At 30.7% G+C, this 15,270-nt stretch overlaps 2 protein-coding genes across 3 annotated transcripts; both read right to left on the bottom strand.

Moving 5' to 3' along the window:
• Nucleotides 1-700: 700 nt before the first annotated feature.
• PNSB2 (NDH-dependent cyclic electron flow 1) lies at nucleotides 701-3,307 on the bottom strand. Its single transcript, XM_020363932.3, has 3 exons — nucleotides 2,725-3,307; nucleotides 1,743-2,183; nucleotides 701-1,056 (listed from the first exon to the last, which is right to left on the bottom strand). Exons 1-3 carry the CDS (start codon nucleotides 3,154-3,156, stop codon nucleotides 859-861), a joined length of 1,071 nt encoding a protein of 356 aa, XP_020219521.1. The 5' UTR covers nucleotides 3,157-3,307; the 3' UTR covers nucleotides 701-858.
• A 1,367-nt stretch (nucleotides 3,308-4,674) lies between these two features.
• On the bottom strand, nucleotides 4,675-9,855 carry LOC109802461 (YTH domain-containing protein ECT2). Of its 2 annotated transcripts, XM_020363843.3 has the most exons (9): nucleotides 9,706-9,855; nucleotides 9,089-9,165; nucleotides 8,654-8,762; nucleotides 8,200-8,267; nucleotides 7,058-7,654; nucleotides 5,719-6,294; nucleotides 5,414-5,626; nucleotides 5,186-5,332; nucleotides 4,675-5,023 (listed from the first exon to the last, which is right to left on the bottom strand). In XM_020363843.3, the coding sequence occupies exons 1-9, from the start codon at nucleotides 9,731-9,733 to the stop codon at nucleotides 4,859-4,861; spliced, it is 1,980 nt and encodes a 659-aa protein (XP_020219432.1). In that variant the 5' UTR covers nucleotides 9,734-9,855; the 3' UTR covers nucleotides 4,675-4,858. The 2 variants fall into 2 exon arrangements, with proteins under 2 accessions (XP_020219432.1, XP_082928346.1); XM_083072220.1 differs by lacking the exons at nucleotides 9,089-9,165; nucleotides 9,706-9,855 and having other exon boundaries at nucleotides 8,649-8,762.
• Between the last annotated feature and the right edge of the window lie 5,415 nt (nucleotides 9,856-15,270).

Here is a 15,270-nt window from a genome sequence, read left to right as displayed (position 1 = left end):
TAGTGAGTTTTTTTTTATTTAAGAAGAAAATAATTAGATTCTTAAAATAAAAATGATATTATCGTATAGAGAAGTATTAAATATAATAATGACACACGTACAATGGTGTATACAATACTATCTCCATCCTAAATCTTTAGTCTTTTTATCCCAAAATAACTGGTTTTTTTTTTTAGTCTAACTATTATTTTTATCCCTCAATTATATATGTATTTAATAAGTATTTTCTTCATTACTTAAATAAGATTCCACAGAAAAAATTGTAATCAGTAGATATGACTTTTCTAAAGATAACCGACCAGATTTTCCATACTTATCATATAACTTTGACACATTTTAGTACAGTCCATTGTGGGAAAAATGACATAAAAAGTTAGGAAGGGGTAGGGTAACTACAACTCTGTTTGTAAATAAGTTACAAGTAATTTTGAGAAATTTTTATTAAAAATAAAGAATATTTTTTAGAAGATAAATTTTTTAAAATATTTTAAAATTTGTATCCAAACTTTGAATCATTATTAGTTGGAAGGGCAGTAATGTAGAGCCACAAGAACCCAGAATAGAAGCCAAATTCAATCTTGTTCTTGCTCAAATTAACAGGTTTTATCTCATGTGATGCACAAATGTAAAATAAGTATGAGTAGTTTTCATCATTATGGCACCAAAATGTATTTCAAGGGATCCATTGACATGGAAAATCTGCAAGCATTATGTAACTTCTTTTATTGATATAGTATTTGACTATTGGACATAAATAAACAAAATATACATAGTTTTAGGGAAGAACAATAAAAAATAAAAATAAAAAATGGAAGAGAAGAAAGCAAGTGAGAAAAGGAGAGGGAAAGGTTGTAGATGTCATGTCAAATTATCATGCTCAATAACTTGTGCCCCTCTCCATTCTTCTCCAGGATTCACAGTGACAGGCACCAGTAGTGAAGCAGGACCAGTGCAGATGAAATAGTCCTTTCCATACTTCTCTGACAAGGAACCAGGGCTTGATAAATAAATGTCCTCAAAACCCATTCTTATCACCCTGAAGCAAAGCCCACGTCCCTGAAAATCCAACATCAATTATTCACTAAAAGCCTTCACTAAATTTGCTGCATCAGATAAAACATGTTTCACGTCTATCAAATACTGATTTTAATCTCCATAATAATCTAACCTTAAATATAATTAGTCTCTTAAATTTAGAGTAAATTTATTTTTGTTCTTTCAAGTTTAAAATTAATCTTTTTAATTTATATAATTTTAAAAGAATTTATTTTAATTTTTTAGTATCACTGATAGCATAATTGATAGTGAAGGATTGAAAGAGTTTTATAACGTGAATTTAATTTAAAGTGATCTAGTTACTAATAAGAATACTGATGGATAAATTTTGTGTAACAAATTTAATGATACGAGTTTTATTTAACGATTTATTAACAATATTAGACACTAAAATAAGGTTTTTTTTTATATAAATTATAAGACTAAAATAATTAATTTTAAATTTAAAATATTCAAGGAATTAAAAATATATTTAAGTAAAACTTCAATACCTATGTAGTTCTTACATTTTAATAAGAAATAAATATTTCTCCATGAAGAACTAAAATCACATCTTAGATGGAGCACAAACATATTAAATTTTTACAGAGAATAAATTCAAATTTCGGAACAAGTTGACAAAAACATATCTTATCCAAAATTTTCAGATGTTTGATTAAAGGGTGCACTTTGCTAATCATTCTAACCTGGTCAATGGTTTCATACTTGGAAGGTGGTGAGTTATAGAATGGCTTTGATCTATCCTTTGGAGGTGCAGCATAAACTCTACTCATCTTATTCTCAAGTAGTGTAATACTCAAAGCTTGTTTACCCCACGTGCCAGGCTTGGCTTCAGGTTCATTACCAAAGGAAAACCATCTAGGAGGCTCAGATATTACAGCTTCTGATGGAGTCAAGATTTCAAAGGGAGAAGAGAGAGGAGGGTGTGGGATGTATGAGCAGCATCTGAGGCCTTGAACTGCTGTTCCACCTCTTTTCTTAAATCTGAAATGGCTTAGAATAGCATTGGTTAGAGTGGCAGGCTTGGGGCCGATATTCTTAGCTACAACTGCTGTGGCCATGCTCACAGGATAGAGGGTCACAATGTAGGTGATGTCAAAAAATCTGCTAATGCAGCTCAATTCAACCTGCAGGAAAGATAACAGAAGCAAGGAACAAAAGCAAACTACAAGTTTCAGTACTTCAAAGTGCAAAAGAAGACCAAATTCTTGATAAACTTTACCATAAATACTTGTAAAAAAAGTAAAATGAATTGAGTTTCTCGTATAAGCTAAAATCAACTTATAAACTCCAGTTTTTAGAGAAGTTAAAAGCTGGAACCTAATGGGAGCAAGAATTTCTAAGAATATTTGGGCTATTTCCTTTCTGAGCCGAATATCTTGTAGTGGAATATTTGGACTAATTCATTTCTTAGCAGAATAGCTGTTTTCTTGTAATGTTTAATCGATATTTGATCGATTGGGGAAGTTAATGACAAAAAAGATTTGAAGTGTATACTTGGTTTTTATAAATGTTCTAACTTTCTAAGAGCTAAAGTATAATAGTTGATTTTAGCTTAATGCATTTTATCTTCTTATTTTCTTTCTCTTAAAAGAAAAATTATCCAATTACTTAAGGTAAGTGATAGATAATTGAGAAGCACATAAGCAAAGGGGTATAAAAGGGTACCTGGAGAGCATCTATGGCATCAGAGTCAACATCATTTACAGTCCACTCTAGAGTGGAAGGGAGCAACCCTTTGGCTCCAGGTTGGAGTACTTCATTCATGACCAAACCAACCCCACCTTTGGCTTTGTAAGGGCCTGTTCCAGTTGCAGGAATTGTGTATAGAACCTCCTGGAAGCCATCATCTTTCCAATGAACTTTTGGTTTGTATGATGTGACGTGAGCATCAGGTATCCTTAGCCTCAAGGAGCTTCCATTTCTTACTGTCAGCTCAACTATGGGGATGCTGTCAGACTCCAAGAACTTGATGCCTTTTCTGCCAAATTTCTCATTCAGTGCCTCAGCAGTGGGAAGACTGGTTGTGGAGGTGTTGGCTGCTGAGGAGGCCTTTATTAAGTTTAGTTTGGGAAGAGATAAGGAAAGAAAAGAAGCCATGGAGAAGTTGAAATAAGCTCCTTTAACAGCTTCCACACAGACCAGTGATGAGCATGTTGTTGCTAAGGCTCACCCTTAACTGAGCTCAACTGTGTCTTTGGATTTTTATTTTGGATAAAATTGCACTTTTTGTTGGCTTTTTGCTTACTCTAAAATGGGGCTCTATGTTGCCAAGTAAAATCTTGAAAGGGTCAATCCAATAATTTCTAAAAGGACAAGGAGTGCAACTCAGCAGTGCCACAAATCTCCCTTGTTATCCATTTTGTCTTTTTTTTTTTATTCTGCGGGTGTGTTTTCTTTTTCTTTTATTACTTTTTTCTTTGTTTGGCTACTGCTAGGGAAAGACAACTCATTTCTTTCAAGTAATTAAATTCTCTTAAATTAATTGAATTGTTAACTAAATCCAGCTCATTAGAAACGAAAAAAGGGTACATGAATGTCAGTGGCCTTTTATTTTTACATTTCTCTTTAAAGTAGCCACTTCAATCGTGAAACAGAATAGGAACTTACTTTCTTGTTCCCCTTTTGCCTGAAGGTTTATTTCAATTTGGGTCCATTGTTGAAGAAAATATTAAAATTATTATATAAGAAAAAAAAAATAAGTGTTTCATCGTTGGTAGTGCTACATAATCATAGCCGATTCTGCTAGCGTGTCTTTCTTAAAGAGAAAATTTATGTTTCCCAGCTCAAGAAGAAAAATGATAATCATTATTAGTCTCTTGCGTCCTGTAAAACAAGACATGTAAGTGGGCAATTTCTGCACAGGTAGCATTATACATGAATTTGATGTGAAGAATTATTTAAAATTAAAAACATGTATCTATTTAAACTGAGTCACTGGAGTAATAGCAACTAATGTTTTCATTTTACTTCAGTTTACGAGTCCTACCAAACTAACATGTTTTCGAGGCACATATGCCAATGAATTAAAGTAGCGTGTGTTTGGATTCGCGTATTGAGTTATGTTTTCGAACAGAATCACGTCAATTTAATGAGAAGCAAGTAATATTTATTTCTGATTTTCACGTTTTTTACGCGATTCAGATGCTGTTGACGCGGAACCAAACACACAGGTAGAAAACTGGTAACAAAGACAGTGAATACACATTGCTTGCATAACAATTTAGTAATTGCGACCTTAAAAGCTTTGTATTATTGGGGTTGTCTTAAATATTGATGAAAATATTTATGTAATAGAACCCATTAACAAATTTGAAATTAGACTATTGATTCATAACATTATAACAAAAACGCTTAAAATGTCTTTGTTACTAAGATTATGCAAAAATATGTTGGTTTAAAGTCCTTTTTAATTTTTACGAACAGATCATTAGTTCAAACAGAACTAAACTTAATCTCTTTGAATAAAATCTTAAATTCGAATATTGTAAAAGGAAAAAACCGACATCAGCTAAATTTGATGAAAAGTTAAATTCGACGAAAACTAATTGTTGACAAACATGAAACACCGATATTTCGTACCAGTTATTAAAAAAAAATGTATGACCTACCATGAAATTTATGACTACCAAAACACGCGCATTTTATTTAACGACCAAAGAAAAACGCTAAAATCAAATACTCCACTCCAGACCAAGATCAAATAAGCAGGTATAATTTGAAATTCAAACAAAACCACTCACTACATGACTAAAAAATAGAGGAAAACAAAACAAAAATCAGCAAGTGACTATCATTGGTTTTAACAGCTCTTAGAAGAGTCTTCAAGTGCTGTGGTCGATCCATTCCCTTCTAACAGCCCATCCACATTCATTCTTCCTTCTGCTGCACTTGCAGCAGCAGATTCATGCAAAAGAGACTTTGGCAATGTAACTGTCCCAATTGTTAAATCACCAGGATTGCTGACCTGTTATGAACAAAGTATCAGTAAGGTTTATTTAATCGATTGTATGATCCTCAATTTAACGGACATGTAGGAGGGAATTAATAAAAGAAAGCAATAAAAAAATTTATAGAAACATGTCAAGTGTGGGGAACGTACCACATGATGTAAATGCATTGTATTTACCTTTTTTGGCAATTGCTGTTCCTTAGATTTTTTCTCCTGAGTCGCCTTTTCACGAGTCTCGTAAAACTCAAAATCGTCCAAGATGCATGTTTGGCTTGAATACTCCTTGAAAATTTTGACAATTTGAACACCCTTCTCAAACTTAACCTGCAGATGCCATAAAAATTTAGTTGAAAGTATGTGGGGGGCTTCACAGGGGCATCATGAAACAAGCCACTAAGAAAATACCTCCTGAGTATCCCTACTATTTGTTACAGGCTTGTTTTCATTGTTTTCTAGTGTTATGTGCCTCAACACACTATTTGGAATATCCTTTATGACATGCCACTTCACAGAAAAGCAACCAGTCCACCTGTCCTGCTGCCAGAAATCTACAGATTTACCAAAATCAACAGGACCCAACATCTCTGCTAAACCAACAAATTGGCCACTAGTGTTGACCTGTAGCAAACGATAAATGAAGAGAAGCAGCAGATTAGAGAAACCAACAAAATCTAAGAATTTATAATTAAATGCTGCCAATTGACACTGACCGAAAATAACAAAAATAAGGGACAGCCACCAGACTTCTCCTTGGTTTCTTGATATGCAGCATCCAGCTTTTTATTGCCATTAGGGGTACTTGCCCAAACATTATATTTTATGCTTTTATGAATATCATCCTCGCTATAGGATTTGATGACAAAAAACTTGGCATCAGAATAACTCTCAGAAAAATCCTTCCCGTTGTAGTGTTCCTTATTGGGAATTATAGGAACTTCTTCGGTATCACTCTTCACTGGAAGGTTCTGTCCTTTGAGTAATAATGTGACAGGTCCAAGACTTTTGATATTTTTATTATCATAACTCTTGGCAGCTCTGGGCCCCTTATTTAGCTCACTGAAACCATCCATATTTCTTTTGAAATGGTTAAAACCATAGCCATCACCTGTGGCATTAAGCCTGTTATTGGCAGAGCCAATTCTAGATCCATATGCAGCAGATCCAAAACGAGAATTGGCCCTAAATGTGCTTCCATATTGGTTGTACATCCTGTTGCTTGGATACATGCCATTCATAAATCCAGAAACCAGTTCAAATCCAGATGGATGTCTGGAACCATTTAAGTTCTGCAATTAAGAAAACATATTTAAGAAGAATTTTGAATAGATGCCACAATATTGAACGAAGAGACAGATCTACAACATCTGCATGACATGCAGCATTTAGACAGGATTATGATCAGGTGTCAGATAAATATGCAGAAACACTGATAACAAACAGATGACAAAAAAAGATATAAATAGGAAGTTGATTGATGAACATAAAAATAATTTTCTGGGACATTTTCAATTAAGAAAATACAGCATACAAGCTTCACTTAAGGGTATGTTTGGTTCAAAGGAAGGGAGGGGAGGGGAGAAATTTTAATGGAAGGGAGTTGTTAGAAATTCTGTTTGGTTGAGAGCAAGGAAGGAGAGGGATTTTCATGGAGGGGAGGTATGGTAGTCTTTTCATGTTTGGTTTACAAAGGGATGGAAGGTATTTTAAAAACCAACTTACCTTTGTATTCTTATAATTTTGAATTTAAAAACACAAGATATTTTAGACACTAAACTGAAAATGTTTTAAAACTCCTCCCCTCCCAGGCAAATCCTCCCAATATTGGAGAGAAGCTAATATTATATTAGGAGAGGTTTTGCTCCCATCCTAAAAATTGAACCAAATAAGAAGAGTTTATAAAAATCTCTCCCCTCTATTTCCCTCCAACCAAACACTATGTAAAGGTTTTTGTGGTGTTAGGCAAGAAATAAAAAGAACACAATTAATTCAAGCTCACTTAGTCTGCATGGGAAATTGCACCCAGGAAAAGGGATGACCATTCCAACATACCGCAAATTGTGGCAGAGGCTGAGGAATTCTTTGATTCCTTTGAGATGTAAAACTTTTGACAGGCATTGATGAAGATAATCCAACCTTGGCTCCTTTTTTGGACTGACTATCAGATACTAATGACATGTCTGAAGGGACTGGCAACTGTGCACCATGAGTACTGATTCTTGGACCCTGATATCCTGTAAAAGGAGCATAAGCTGGCCAGCTAGTCCCTTGATAAGAATCATTTGCATTCAAAGATGTGTGTTGGGAACTAGTTGAAAATGGCTTTAAGCCATTTTTATTTGTAAAATCACTATTGGCCATGTTAACAGTGTTTCCTTTATTCAAAACATTTGATGAAGCAACACGATCAGCATCAATTGGAGTTGATATTTCTCCCTGTGGAACACTGATTTTGTTTGGAGTATATGATACATCACTAGAAGCTGGAGATTTGTAATAAGAACAAGGATACTGGTACTGTTGCAGACCATAATGCTGACCATCTTGTTGAAGGATTGAGGAAGAGGAATTGGGTGGTGCATATGTTCCATACGGTGTATAGCCATAACCTTGATGGTACATATAAGAGCAGTTATCCCCATAAACACCCTGTCATTAGATTGAACAAACAAAATCTTTATTAGATAGTCAAAGGTTTTCCCTGTTTTCTTAAATCTATATTTTATCATAAAAAATGATAAGCAAATCATAACACAGGAGGATAAAAACAATAAAAAAGAAGACACAAGATGACACTTCTAAAAACATGGCTGAATGATCTGGACACATATTTATCAAAATAAAAATAGATACATTACCAATTCTGAGATCAGACAAAAAGGTCTGCAATTGCAAATAATTAAAAATCATTTAAATTCAAAATAGCAACAACATAGGCCAACTTATAGCTTAAATGGTGGCTAGCACAGTTTAGAACTCCTAGAAAATAACCAGAGCCACAAAAACAATTTAAGAAGCAGCTAGCACCAATTCACCATCATTTAATTTTAAAGATAAAAATATAACAGAAATTAGCCAGTCCTCATCCAATGGTGAGGTTATTCTCAAAACAATACAACAACTGATATTCAAGAACTGTATAAAAAGACACACGATCATCACAAAGTCTGGAAACCAGAGAACGTGGTGCTTACTTGGGCCATCCCTCCATCAAGGTTCATATATCTGGAATAAACATTCCAATCACCTTGCCCATCATAACCTGAAAGAACGCTCCAAACCATGTCATTTCCACAAAAGGAATAATATAGATCATTTGCTCTTCTTTTGTATATAAACAATATATAGAGTCAATTTCATTGACACTCATGAAGTTTCGTGAATTTGCACACAATTCCCTCGCTTCTTTAACGTTTACATTAAACTTCCTTATAGGAGCCACAATGTAATGTTTTCTAAACAATTATTTAAAGGGAATAATATAATGTCTAAGGGGTATAAGTGTAATGATTTTTAAACAATTAAGGGGGGGTTAGAGTATGGATGGAAACAATTGGGGGTATGTGTGCAATCTCACAAAACCTCAAGGGTGTCTATGAAATTTACTCTAACATATATATCATCAAAAGTCAAAACAGCTTACCTTACCTCCATAATAGTACGCCGTAGAAGGGTATCCATTTGGGACAAAGCGTGAATTTGGATTGAACGGCTTGGCCGACCCCTTAGCTGCACAATTGGAAAAAACTGGTCCAGTCTGCACCCAAATAGACTATAATCAGTCAACAAAGCTCATGGCCAAAAACTCACTCTAGTGATTTATATACTTCACCAACCAAAAACCAAAAAACGTGAAGCAATATAATAAGAAACACTATAAATGGTCAAAGTAGCTGATAGCTCAACTCCAAACAATTTAGCGTTTTAGATACTTTACTAACCAAAACAAAAAACGTGAAGCAATAAAATAATAAGCACTATAATTGGTCACCATAGCTCTACGCCAAACAATTTAGTGGTTTAGGAAATTTACTAACCAACAAAAAATAACGTGAAGCAATAAAATAAGAAGCACTGGAGTACCTTCTTTGCAGGCTCAGCAACTCCAATGGTTTTGGACTCTGAATCAAGGGACAAATTTTGCAATAAATCTGCGGCTTCTGCATAGTATGGTAAAAGAAAATCATTTTACTTCCAATATAACATCACTATTCACAAGCACAAAAAATTATGGGTAAAAAAAGAAACTTAAACAGGAAAACAAAACAAAATTTGAGCAACTAAGCATTATTATACACCACTAACCACACTAAAATTCTCTAGAGAAACTATGACTCTTAATATACTCCTATTAGTCTCTTCTAAAAGAAGAGATTTGTTGTAGTCTAGAGTGTAAAAGTTGCTAACAAAAAGAAGAAATGAAAATAAAAAGAGGATTTTGACTTAAAAGCAATTAACCACCATGTATGTTTCAGTCATGACCTACACATCTTGAAAACCAATGAATGATGCACGACAGTGATTACAAAAGGAAAGCATAGAAGCCCCTATCAGTGAATACACACAAGATGAAGAGAGAAAACCCACATGGGGCACCTAGCAGAGAACAGAAAATTGAAGAAGAAAAAAAATTGAAACTTTAGGAAATGGACAGCACAAATGCAAAAAGAAAAAAAAGGGTTTTGATGAGAAAAGCATACTGTCAGAAGAAGGAGCAATAGCTGCCATGATCGAAATCAGAGAGATAAAGGGTCGCCGCCAACTCCGTGTTCTTTGGGTTTTGAGAGACACAGAGAAAGAGAAGAGGGAGATTTAAGAAGATCCTATTTAAGTATTTATATTATGCTACCAAGAAAGATTGCTTACTTATGCCTCTTCGGTGCTAGCAAATTAGGTGTGCTAATTTCGACTAAACAATGTTGAGTTGAGGAAGTGTTTTTTTTTTTTTTTTAAAATAGATTTTTGGGAGAAAAAAATTTATTATTACTTTTCAAAATAACTATTTTTTCAAACATGTTCTAGAATAAATCAATTTTAGGAAAAATTCATCCTATTTGTTTTTATTTCATTATCATCTAAATTGATTTTAAAATAATTTTAATTTATCAAAATATCCTTAGTTTGAGTGGAATTATGCTTAGACTTTTAAAGCAAAATCTTAAATTTAATTTTTGTGGATCGAAAAATAAAGTTTACAAGAAAAACTCATCAAAAGTTGATTTTTTCTGTCAAAATTAGTCATCAAATTGAGGTGTATTTGAATTTTGTTACTTTAAAATGTTTTTATAAAAACTAAATTAGGAATATTTTCAATACATTTAAATTTGAAATAATTTTTAAATAATAATTAAAATTTCAATTTGAGAAATAAAATATTATATTTTATATAATTTTAATCCATGTCTATTATAATAACTATTATTTTAATTTCTACAATATACATATTAAATATTAATTATATAATTAAAATTTAAAATAAATATAAATAAATATTACGTTTGAATACATAAATTATATTTGAAATTTGAATAAATAAATATTTTTAAGTATATAAATTATATTTTATATTTATAATAAATAATTATATTGTAATATAAAATTAATTTTATTTAATGATATTTTTAAAATATTATAATTGAATTTATAAATAATTATGATACAAAAATTAAATTAAATATGAAGTCAAAAGAATTCTTAAAAATTCACTTATCAAAAAAAAATTCTAATAATACTATTGCGTAATGTAGTCGTTTAAGTTTTATATACATGGATTAATAGATTAATTCGTTTAAAATTAAAAGTGATTATAAAAAATTGTTTTACAAAAATTGAAGTGACTTTTTAAGAAAAGAAAAAAAATTCCTTAAAATGCCATTTAAGCAAACATATTAAAAAAATAATTGTTAACCTTACTAAACAAATAAGTTTTAGAAAAAGCCAAATATGTATTTGAACTTTTATTTTAAAATATTATTTCAAATCTAATTTGTTCTAAATGATAATGAAAAATGATTAAAGAAATATTTATTTTATTTATAAAAAATTAAAATGTTTATAATAAGAAAATTTGAATATAATAATTAATGAGTGTAATATTTTATTTATTTATTACATTTAATAAATATGGTATTTAATATCAATGTTTAATTAATTAAGTATATAACGTGCTTATGAATTTGACTTTTTGAAATGATAATAAAATATTATTTTTTATATTTTTTAAGTATTTTTTTTACATCTATATATTTTTAAGTATTAAATTTATAATAATTACTTTTGTAACGATAACTTTATAAATATATTATTTTTTTTAAAAATCATGTTAAAGAATAAAGAACATGTACCCTTTATAAAAAAAATATGTAAACAGTGACAAATCTAAAAACTTTAGATAGTGAGGACAATACTTATTCATATATTTGTACATTAAAAATTTTACATATAACTTTTAAAAGTATAAGTATATTATAATTATTTTTTATAATTTTTTATATTTATAATTATAATTAAAGATGAAAATAAATTATGTCAGACTATGTTATATTATAATTTAATAGGTTTAAACCTAACTTCTTTTTAAAATACATGTTTTAAATATGATATTTTTATCTATCATAGATATTTTTTAAATGTTTAGTTAAAACTATAATCTTAAAGACCTACTTTATAATAATTTAACACTAATAAAAATATAAAAATAAATATGTTAAATTTTATAAAAATCAAGTTTAATTTATTTATTATATAAACATATTTTTAATATGTGATATAAATTTTTAGATGATAACATAAAACTTCCAATCTTTCTTATTTTGATTTTTTTTAAATTAATGTATACAATCTTACAATTTTTACTATTTTGATTTTTTTGATCAACATATATAATAAATAGAAAACACAAAAGGTAAACATGTATGCTGCAAATTTTATTTTTATCAAAAATTATTTTTTTTAATATATTATATTATGTATGTGAGCATTAATATATGTGTTTGTATATATATATATATATATATATATATATATATATATATATATATATATATACATATATTAAAGAGTATTCTTTATCACATATGAGAACTAATCTCATTTACAAGTTTGACAAATATCAAAGAAATGAACAATTTCACTAAATTTATATTTTATACATACGATAATTATATATATATAAATATCTATTAGAATATAATTTTTATTTTTAAAATATATTATTTTTTGTATAAAAAAATTATGTATGTGTAAAATGGTAGTGGGGGCAAGTACCCCCACTCTATTATATGTAGATTTGTCCCTGTACGTAAATATAAGTTAAGGGAAGTAATTTACAAAAATATTATAATAATCTACAAGTTTTTGTTTGTGAAAAAACATGTACAAACATATTTTAATGGGCCTTCCTACTTCACATCCAAGCTCAATTGTAACTTAAGAGATGTAATGATCAGATTTTTGCATACATATGTATAACAAACATCATCATTTGATCATTTAAATATTAATCTTTGTACAAATCAAACTCATCTTATATTTCATCTTTTTTTATTCTCGGTTTTCCAATAACAACCCAACATTTTGCTTGTACTAGAGAGAAAAATACTCCTTAAGATTGTAAAATCTTGAGTTTTTGGAAGGGTGTCTTATTAGAATATAGTTGATGTTTGGTGTCTCCTCTTCACTTATGAGTTCTTCAAACTGTTTCCAAACTTCATCTTTAATGTTTCTCAAGACGTAGATTTAAAAATTAGATAGCTAGAGGAAAATCAATAGAGTGTAGATTTAGGTGTAATTACTTATAGAGACACTAGTGAAAAAAAGACTTTTAAAATTGGTTATTTTTAACTTTTAAAATCGGTTCTTTAACCGATTTTGAAATAGCCGATTTTAAAAGTTAGACTTTTAAAATCGGTTAAACAATCGATTTTAAAAGTTAACTTTTAAGATCGGTTGTTTAATAACCGATCTTAAAAGGCTGGCGGGGAAAAAAATTAAACTGGAACGGGTCGTTCCAAAAATGGAACGAGCCGTTCCAGTTTAACCAAAAGACCTAAATTTAATTTTAAGTACGGCCCGTTCTCCTTGGAGAACGGCCCATTCCCAAGGGAGAACGGCCCGTTCTCCTTGGAGAACGACCTGTTCCCAATGGAGAACGGCTCGTTCTCCAAGGAGAACGGCCTGTTCCCAAGGGAGAACGGCCCGTTCCAGGTTCGAAATTTAGCCAAAATGAGCCTGAAATAGAGAAAAAAAAAGCGTGAGAAAACGAAAAGAGACACAACAAGAACATGAGAAGACGAAAATCAAAACGAAAACGACAACAAAATTTACCTTATTGGAGACTTTAGATAATGAGAGCGTCACAGATTAAAAAGAAGAATGAAGGGAAAGATTAAAGAGAATGAGAATGGAGGGGAATATAAAAGATTTCTGACAATACTTTTAAAATTAGTTATTGAAGAACCGATTTTGTATACTACATACAAAATCGGTTCTAAAATAACTGATTTTAAAAGTAGCACTTTTAAAATTGGTTCTTAAATAACCGATTTTAAAAGTAGCACTTTTAAAATCGGTTATAGAATAACCGATCTTAAAAGTACTTTTAAGATCGGTTAAATTTTAACCGATCTTAAAAGTGTTCATTTTATTTACAAATTTGTCACCGCGTCACTTTTAAGATCGGTTACCTTATAACCGATCTTAAAAGTCCGATTTTAAATCCAATTTTTGCACTAGTGAGAGATAGGTTGGAAACTTTTGGGGTAACTTATCTTCTACAACTGCCATAAGTCAGATGTTCTTTGTTGCTCTAGCCTCCTCATTAAACATGTCGATATACTCCTTAAGTGACTTATTCGGTTTGTACCTTATCCTTTTCAAATCACCTCCATTTTTAGGCTAATAGTGGTGTCCTTGCCCTTAACATGGTGACATGACAGGCTATCATTGATATTTTCAAATTCGTTCCCTGCATTCCATTTATGTAGGAATGTGATGGATTTAACCTTGCCATGTACTCCATATGTTCAAAAATCCTTATTATAACACAAAGCTCAACAAAGATCAGCTCATACATCATTAAAGCATACCTTTGCTACTAAAGAAGTGCAACCAAATCAACAATCAAAATCATCATCGCAACCATCTCTAATAATGTATCCATATGTTGCAATGAAGTTATACTCATCATTGTGATTGATGCACCCAAACCCTTAACTCCTTATGGTGCAAAAAGTTGCCTATGATCACATCATGAAAGATTTTGGGTGATAAAAAATTCACATAGTTTTTAACATAAAGAAAACAAAGAAATAAAGAAGACAATCAAAGATGATTACCACAAACAATGTTAATGTTGTGATGTTCAATAGGAAAAAGTGTACCCTATGACCTTCACGGTGGTATAAATGATGACTAGGACAATCTTGAAAAACCTCTAATGGTGGCTATTGCAAGGACTTTGATGGTAAAGTTAATGTTTGCAAAAAAAATGTGGAGTAGATGCGTACTATTGTGGAATATCTATTTACATAGATGATAATTGACGGAAAAAGTTGATAGATCAATCATGACACATGAAATACCAAGCGAGCTAAATGTATTAGGTGCCAAATGTGTTAGCCTTATGAAATCCCTTATTTGCCTTAGTTTGTCTCGATATATCTGAGCTTACTTAGTCCTTTATTGTAGTTAGTGTTTTTACTAGGTTGATTGTTGTTGTAGGGGCAATGCCTGTTTTGGTTATAAAATACCTATTTAAGTTAAGGAAACTTCCAAGACAACTATCCAACCATCGCTCACTACCCATATGTTGATTTTGTGTATAATGTAAGTCTTACACACTATTTGTTCCAAATTTTATATTCTACACTTTCTCCATTTTTACACGTTAAACCCATTTTTGTTTGTCTTTTTCACTTTGCTAATTTTTTTTCTTCTAAAAACGAGTCTACTCATATCAAATGGTAACATTCATATTTTGTAAATATTTAAAATATGTTCATAAATGATAGTTAAGTTTGATTCAATTACTAAAATCAAACCAATTATTTATAAAATATAAATGACAATTGTTTTCAAAGTTCATCAAGCCATTTTGTTTCGCAAGCATTCCAATCCAATCATAAAATAATCGTGCATATATAATATTTATTTTCATAACTAAACTCTAGTATTCACATTCTTTCAAGCATAATAAAATATCCAATAGATAATTATAAATAACATCAATTTCTTATTAAAAATGTGTTCCATATAAAATTCCTAAC

The sequence above is a fragment of the Cajanus cajan genome, chromosome 4 (genome assembly GCF_000230855.2).
Source record: "Cajanus cajan strain Asha chromosome 4, NIPB_CcT2T_4, whole genome shotgun sequence".
NCBI lineage: Eukaryota > Viridiplantae > Streptophyta > Magnoliopsida > Fabales > Fabaceae > Cajanus > Cajanus cajan.
Note: the sequence above shows the minus strand (reverse complement) of the source record. Positions and strands in the feature narration are given on the sequence as shown.